Here is an 8,387-nt window from a genome sequence, read left to right on the forward strand (position 1 = left end):
TCCTCATCATAGGCCTCCAAAGAATAATGTCTGTAAATATAAAGGATTGTACAAAATGCATGAGGATATCTCAGAAGCTCAGAGATTTCAACATATATTTTGATTTCGTGTGGGGGGAGATACCAGGGATTGAACCCAAGGGTGCTCTTCCACTGAGCCACATCTCCAGCCCTTTTTATTTTTTTATTTTAAGACAGAGTCTCACTAAGTTGCCGAGGGTCTCCATAAGTTACTGCAGCTGGCCTCAAACTTGTTATCCTCCTGCATCAGCCTTCCAGGTCACTGGGATTATATGTGTGCACTTTATGATTTTCAAATAAGAAAATCAGTTCTTCTCATCTTCAGCCAGAATGACAATTAGTCCCTATTGAAGTGAGAGATGATTTACTCAGCACTCCCTAAAGTCTGTTGTGTCATTTTGTTTCAGTGAATCTGGGGGTTTTTTTGTTTGTTTGTTTAATGGTTATGTGTTTTTGTTGTTGTTGTTTTTTTTGTTTTGTTTTGTTTTGTTTTGTTTTTTTAGTTTCTCAGAATGAAATGAGTTCATTCAGGGGCTGGGAGGTGCATTTTAAAAGATCTTTGCTGTCCTTTCTGTACCCACATGGGTCTTATAGATTTCCCAGTGACTGGAAAAGGATCAGCAAATTATAAATCTTTCTTTCTATCTAAACCATATCCCTTGTTCTTATTGTTACTACCAAATCTTTCTTTTTAATATGCTAGGCCTCAAAGAAAAGTGCCTTGGGGGGGAAAGTGGGGGTGGGGGAGACGATGACATGACCTGCTATCCAAAAGAAACACAAAAGCACAGATTGCTTTCCAAAATGTCCCTGATTTCAGAACATAACTGTGCACACACCCTTAAAAGAAGCGGTAGAAAGGAGAAAACCTGGCCAGCTTCCTGCATCTCGCTGATCCAACTGGACGGGGATGATGACCAAAATCAAAGGCGCGTGGTGATTGGACAGAGGGCCTGGAGGAGCTGGCATCTTCCAGGCTGCTGGAAAGGAGCCAACTCAGCCACACCAAGCAAAAGCAAGCTGAGAGCACACAGGGGCCGGTAATTGAATGCCCATGGGGCGCTCGTCCCCAAAAATGCAAAGTTCCTGTGTTCCCAAAGGAGACTTCAGGTCCTCAACCTCCCTCCCTTCCTTCACTGGCCTCCAAAAGGAGTGCAGGACATGTTGGTGCAACTGAAGTGCTTCTGAAGGCAGTAGAACGGGCTGTAAGTCACTTTGTCTTATTTCTAAGAAAAATGATTTTTTTTTAATTGGAAGGGAATTCTCTCCACAACACAAAGTTCCTAGCTCTGTTATTTCTGATGCCTTTGGCAACCTCAGTTCCCAGGAGATGTGATTTTCCAGTATGTCCTTTCCTTGGTGCCTTGGCATCCTCTGATGAGCAGCTCCAAGTAGATCCTTCCCCTGACCTTAGGGAGAGGACTTTCACAGGCACCCAAAGTCATTTTACTATGAGCCTTATCTTCCTCCTATTCTTTTTATTATTGGTATGATATGATATGGTCCTGTTTCCCACCCCCACACACTCCCCAAACCCTATACCCCGCTAAGAGTCCAGACAGATTACAAATTCTTTTCTGCTGGTTCACAGAACTTTAGAGGGATGCATCAGAATGGGAACTCTGGAGAGGGAAAACCTTGGAAATGAATGTGAATTAGGATATAAAAAGATAAAACGGAGGCAATGTTGTTTCAACTTAGTGCTTTAAAAAAAAAAGTATGAATTACATTCTCATAGAGGAAAGGCAGAGTAAAATACAACAGGGTTTAAGGGATTTCCTCTCACCAAATTGTCTCCGGTCCCTTAATGGTGTTTAAGCCTCACTGAGTACTTTGTGTACGATCCCTAGCGTGGTGATTTGCATCCCCCTCTCCTGGTTGCTCCAGGCTGGGGCTGGCAGCTGTCTCAGTCTGATTCTGGCTGAGAAAGGTAAGGATCTCTTCTTTGCTCTTTGAAAGAAATGTTGAATGCCTGCGGGGGAGGCGGGAGGAGGGGGGGTGAGGAGTGTTGATATAATTCATGCATTTGGAGGCTTTCAGAAAAGTTCTCCAAACTTACAAGAGTCTTCTAAAGCCATGTGCATTATAAAGAACCAAGGTTCCCTCTCCCTTCGGAGGGCTTGCAGGAAGAAGCCTGCTTGCACTGTGAATGAGATTTTGGATTTGGGAGCAGGTGTCCCCAAAGGGTTCCCAGCCTGTTTCTTGCCTTCCAGTCAAGAGTGGAGAGGGATAAGCAGTCAGGAGGACGGGGGAATGCTCTTTGAATTTCAGCTTGAAGGGAGAAAGTCAGGTTAAGCTGCCTGTGTCTGGTTACAAGGGGAGGTACCTGTTCTGATACCAATTGCATTTTGTCCTGAAGCTTTCTCCTTATTTATCAGTACAAATCCTCCGTGTGGAGCGGTGTATCTGTGTATCTAGGTGCGCGCGCACGCGCGTGCACACACACACACCACAGAGTGCAGGAGAATGGGGTGAATGAGTCACCTGAAGCCTGAGAGGGTGAAAGCTTTGGTGTCAGAGATAGACAAAGCTTCTTCCGTCCTCCCTGCTGGGAACAGCTACCTCACCTTGTTTTGGATACAGCCCAGGGCTCACCACCCAGGGCTGAGAAAAGGTGCTGCTGGCCTCTCTAGAAATTCAGAGCATGGACCTTTGGCTTGGTAACAGGGAAACATGATCTTCAATAGGATAAAGTGGTACCCAGAGTTTCCTTGGAGTTTCTGTGCTTTTGCATTGTGTGTATGTGTGTGAGTGTGTGTGTATGTGTGTGTGTGTGTGTGTGTGAGAGAGAGAGAGAGAGAGAGAGAGAGAGAGAGAGAGAGAGAATGACTTGCACCAAGCAATAGACAGGAATTGCCCTCTAAGGTGGCAGCTCTCAGGTGGGGAAGATCGCTGCTCTGTTAGAAACCTCCAGTTAATGTAACCAGGTGCCCCACTTCACCATTTCCTGGGACAACTTAGGCAAGTTCTGAAATACCCTGGTTCTACATATCCCTGATCTCCATCACCAAGTGACAACTCCCCCTGTGCATAGTACTTGTTTCTTTAGGTCCATCTTTATTTAAAACTGAGGATGTTGTGGCCGGGGTCTCCAGGTGGCCTCCAGGTATCTGTAGCCCTTTGTGTGTGGGCTCCCCCACTCAACCAAGTCTCAAGAAGTTTTTAACTTTTTTTTTTTTTTGGAAGTGAAAAAGTCTCTCTATGGCCTCCATTCTAGAAAAAAAAAAAAAGGAGGAGGGGCTTCTGTTTCCTCTGTGACAATAGCATCAAGATTTTCTTTCTAGAGGAGGCTGGAAAAAGCAGGGTACCTTAGAACAGGTGAGATCTGGAAAGGACCCAGACCCTCTGCCTGCTGCTAGAGAAGTCTAACAATCCCACAGGAAGGAGGAAAGCAAATCTCTGCCAGGAGTTAATGGGGATTTGCAGATTCACTGTATTAATTTAAAGGAGTCAGTAATACTTGTACAGATTTTTTAAATGGGGGACAGGTAACTCTGAGCTATAGAAGCATGGGAGATCTAGGGCTTTATGTATTTCATATACTTTAAAATATCACATAGCTTGTCTGTAAGGAAGCATAAACCTGTAAGCGACTTTTTGATGATGGGAAGTGTGTGTGTGTGTGTGTGTGTGTGTGTGTGTGCATGCATGCACGGGGGTGCTGGGCATTGACCCCAGGTCCTTGCTCATGGTAGGCAAGTGCTCCACCACTGAGCTACACCCCAGCCTGGAAATAGACTTTTGACTTTATTGTTTGAGAATATAATGTGTCAAGTCATATATGTTTGAATGTTAAATTACCTTGCTCCTTAAAGCAGGCCTAGACATAAGCATAGGTGAGGGGCTTGTGACAGACTTTTGTGATTCAAAATCTACAAACAAGCACCCCTGCCAGGTGATTTATCTACCCATTAGAAACTAAGGGTTTCTTTCTGCCTGTGTGACCTTGGTCAGTTTACTTAACCTCTCGGATCCTTCATTTCCTCATTTATAAACTAATGAGAACTGATATTAATGTGTGACATTCCTTAATATTATGCCATACCCCTAATAGTTGTTCTGTAAATAGTGGCAATGTGGATGCTCCTGCTAATGATGATTTTAGCATGCCAAAATGCTACTTCTACCCTAAGAAGTAAGCAATCCTGTTTCAATCAAGATGATGGTTTCCCCCTTAGCCACACACATCAGTAATTTCCGCCCTCCTTCCTCAATGAATTAACATCACACTAAGGGAGTGAGGATTAAGCTTCAGATGACCATCACACACATATAATTCAAGAGTACTGGCAAGACCTAAGAACACAGACTCTTGCTGGCATAGAGGCTGAACTCAGTTGCTGGTGACTTCACAGCTGTGTCTGCCTCCCTGGCGCGGTGCGTCTGTCCCCTGACTCTGTCCCCTCAGCTGGATCTGCAAGGCTGACTCTGGGATTCTCTTATGAAAATGCCTGATGGGCTGGAGGTTAACTGGGGAAAAAATGAGTAATTCAAAGCAGCCTGCTTAGTAAACGCTGCAAGAGAAATAAAAGTAAAAGCTGACTCCTGTCTCTGGGGACTCTAGAAATGATCCTGACTTATCATGTCACTGAGCAGAGTTGGGGAAGCCAAAACTCGGAATCTGCTGGCAAGGAAAAGATGGAAGGAAAAAAAAATAGGGAGGGCATAGGGAGGGGCAGACTGGAGGGGGAGGGAATAAAAAGAGGGAGGGAAACAGCACTTAGAAGCAGAGGTAGCTTGAAAGAAGAGTTCCAGGCTTCAAGACCAAACCAACAGCAAAGTACGTTTCTGTCTTTTTCTTTTCCCCAGAAGAGATCCAGACCTCTCATTTGATTGACAGCCCTGCCTTAACAGCCTGTTTCCCAGAAGTTTTACAAAGGCGCGCTCAACAGTTGCAAAGAGTCTTGATTCTTTCCTTCTAAGTCGAGTGATTTCCCTGGTAATGGATTGTCTCTCTCTGAGGTAGGTGTGAATAGTTTTGGGGACAGAGTTTCATTTTCGGGTTAGCGCAGTCTCCGCTGTGGGAAGACTTCTTTTTTGTTCTTTATTTTCAGAGTGTCAAATATCCTTTAACTGACCTCGCCAGATCTTAGGGTATCATTGAAGAGCAGTGATTAATTTGGTGATTAAAATTTATGTGGAAGTAGGCAGCCTTAATAATTCGTTTCATTGCTTAGGAATTGATATTTTGACCACCTAGGGCTACAAGGAACCAGTGAGGTTTTATTTGGGCTTGCATTTTATTTTCAAATGATGCTTAATATATTTAAAGGAGGAATGTCATCTCAAGTTTCTTCCCGTAAATTCTTTCAGTAACTACAATTGTTCAGGCCCTGGAGATCCAAGACAGCGAATTCCCTTAGCATGCCCAAGCAGCAGATGAGGTTTCTCAGTGATTCCTCATAGAAGCATTTCCATTAAATGCTTTTGAACAAGGGTCTCAAGTTTTGTCCTGGAATTTCCAGTTCAAAAATATTTAGAATGGGGCAAATTTTATACCCAAAGGATTGGAGAAAGGAAAAAAAAAAAGAATTTGTCAAATTTTGCTGACTACTTGGCATGCTTATTTGTTTAAGAAGGTCTTCGTATACATAATAGCAAAATTCCTGGTTGAGGTTGGTAGGAAATTGCTCTGACAGTTGATTTTGATCTATGAACATGAGAAAACCCAAAATTATACTCCATGAATTTGTTGAATTATTTCTTGCTTTTTTTTTTTTTCATTTCAAATGGAAGGAGAGTATTGCCACATTTCTGAACTCAAATCCTTGCCACGTTGTTCCCAAACTTTTTGCTGAACTGCCCATCTGCAGTGGGGTGGGGTGTCCCAGGCACATGCTGTACTGTGTTTAACAGGAACGCAGTAAAGACTCACTGGCAGTCAGTAGTTTGGGAAGAGCATCATCTGTACGCTGGCCACTTGTCTTGACACTGATTTCACGAGCAGTGAATGGGTGACAGTTTGGAAAGAATGCCTGTTATACCCTGCAAAATTGGCAGAGCTTAAGTTGCTCTGAGCTGTGGAACTAACGGTTTATAATGTTGTCTCCTCTTGAATGAGGATGTCTGTGAATTAGGATCCAGGCTCCTCTGTGTTTAGAGAAAAGAAAAGCAATAGACAAAGAGGAAAAGCTTATTAAAATAGAAAACATTTGTGGACCACCAGGGAATATTAAACACTGTAAAGTGCTTCCTGCTTTTTAAAAAATCTTCCCTTTTATGTTTATCTTGCTTTTTTGCTCAATGCAAAAAAGGAGAAAAAAAAATAGTTGATTTTCACATGCATCCGAGACTCCTGCAGAGGAGGTGCGTTTGCAGTTCTTTTTCAGTTCTTCTTGCTTAGCTGACATCTCCTGTTTCCATCTCCACAGTTTCCACCCTGCTGAGACCAGATACAGCCTCTGAACCCCGCTAGAAAGCAGCAATGGTAAACATGAATGAAGAGCCTGTGAAGGAGAGCCTGGGAGCCCCCAAGTCTCCCATGCCAGTGACATCGGAGAAAAGCTCGAAGAGCGAGGTGGTGATCAACACGACCCCGCTGGTCACTGAGGTCCAGCTGCTGGCCGCCACCGGGGGTGCGGAGCTCTCCTGCTATCGCTGCATCATTCCCTTTGCCCTGGTGGTCTTCATCGCCGGGGTCGTGGTCACCGGCGTGGCTTACAGCTTCAATTCCCACGGCTCCATCATCTCCATCTTTGGCCTGGTCCTCCTGTCATCTGGACTTTTTTTATTAGCCTCCAGCGCCTTGTGTTGGAAGGTGAGACAGAGAAGCAAGAAAGCAAAGAGACGCGAAAGCCAGACGGCTCTCGTGGCCAATCAGAGAAGCTTGTTTGCTTGAGACTGAATGAGACCAAAGGATGGCTCTGTGGCCCCCAAAGCCCTGCTCTAACTTAATTCATCCAGAACCAGTGATGGAATGGGAGTGGCTTGGGAGCAGACTAGAAAAAAAAACAGGGAGTGGGGATTGAAGGTGGGGGGAAGTGGATTCCTCCTTTGTGAGGAGTCACCTGTCTTCTTCAATGCCTTCTTAGTGACTCTCTTCTTTAATGACAACCTTAATCCTAAGGGCTATTTCTAAGACCGAAGAATCACATCCCCCGCCCCCAACACAAACCTGCAACAAACCTTTCTGGGGTGGTGGGAGATGGCACAGCATTAGGTAACATTTGGTTCACCTTGGAAAGCAGCCAAGAAGTGATGAGAAAATAACGTGGTCCTAGCACACCAGACATCTGCCTCCAAAAGAAATACCCTGCACTCCTTCTTAAGAAGTCTGTATTAGAAACAGGTTCTGCTGAAGGTCTGCTGCATTACCTTGGACTTCACATGCATCTATGAAATTCTGTCACTTTTTTTTTCCCCAGTAAGTTGATTCTCTGACATCTGTGTTTATCTTTCATTTTCAGTAACTCATCACTGGTGGTACTTTATCATGAAGAATAAACTAATATTTTTTTATATATATTTTAACATTAGACAACTTAAGGTGATTTTAATGTTGTCTCAGAAGTGAACATGAAAGGTATAGGTAATAGATGACATGGGGGGGTTAAATTAATATTAAAATAATCCAATATAGCACTTTTAATGATTTTTATATAAAAGTTTAATGTATATTTCATTCAAAATAATAAATACTCATTGCTGCTGAATCTTCTTAAATGATTATTTGTTTTAGTTATTTTTACTGTGGTCCCAAATTGTCCATTTTCCTTTGGCTCATTTGCAAAGTATCAATTAATTGTGTTTCTCTCAAAAGGACAAGTTGGTTTTTTTCTTTATTGGAAGAGTTATTTTTATTTTTTTCATTACTTTTAAAGAACAGTGTTAGTTATGTTTACTATATTCTAAAGGATTTCTATGCCATTTTAATTAGGAAATCAATGCCTGGGGTCAGAAATTTTATAATGTTCTGTTAAATGTGTCACATTTTTGTTGAATTAGTCACTAACTATTGCTTTAACATCTTTTTAAACAAGTTTTTAAGCACAGACCATAAGACAGGCATTATGTAGGTTTTTCAGGCTGCTTATGTACTTAGTTCCAATATTAGGCAAATAAGGTTACTGCTAGACTCTTCTTTGGACATTGAGCTATTCCTTAACTCTAGCCAGAAATATTCCTCTTTTATGTTGTCAAACTAGAGCAGAAAGATAGTTGGTCATAAAAACCTTAAAATTACAAGAATAAAACAATAAAGCCTAGCAGAGAACATTCCTTGAAAGGTAGTCTACTGAAGAGTTTGATTAAATATGGCAGGAGTCTTCTTGCCCCCACTACTCCTGGGTACTCAGGCAGTTTTGGTAACTGGAAACACCTTAATGATTTTGGAGGTCAGATGGTAACTGTGAGGATCAGCACTCCTCC

At 42.8% G+C, this 8,387-nt stretch overlaps 1 protein-coding gene across 3 annotated transcripts; it reads left to right on the forward strand.

Annotated features, from left to right (window-relative positions):
- The first annotated feature begins 1,034 nt into the window (after nt 1-1,034).
- On the forward strand, nt 1,035-7,672 carry Tmem100 (transmembrane protein 100). 3 transcript variants are annotated; one of them, XM_046420451.2, is made up of 3 exons: nt 1,035-1,225; nt 4,830-4,982; nt 6,392-7,672. In XM_046420451.2, exon 3 carries the CDS (start codon nt 6,445-6,447, stop codon nt 6,856-6,858), a length of 414 nt encoding a protein of 137 aa, XP_046276407.1. In that variant the 5' UTR covers nt 1,035-1,225; nt 4,830-4,982; nt 6,392-6,444; the 3' UTR covers nt 6,859-7,672. The 3 variants fall into 3 exon arrangements, with proteins under 3 accessions (XP_046276407.1, XP_046276408.1, XP_046276409.1); XM_046420452.2 differs by lacking the exon at nt 1,035-1,225 and adding an exon at nt 1,820-1,950; XM_046420453.2 differs by lacking the exon at nt 1,035-1,225 and adding an exon at nt 4,467-4,485.
- The last annotated feature ends 715 nt before the right edge of the window (nt 7,673-8,387 follow it).

Source organism: Marmota monax, unplaced genomic scaffold (genome assembly GCF_021218885.2).
Source record: "Marmota monax isolate L192 unplaced genomic scaffold, Marmota_monax_Labrador192_F-V1.1 WCK01_AAM20220418_F8-fsc00064, whole genome shotgun sequence".
Classification (NCBI taxonomy): domain Eukaryota; kingdom Metazoa; phylum Chordata; class Mammalia; order Rodentia; family Sciuridae; genus Marmota; species Marmota monax.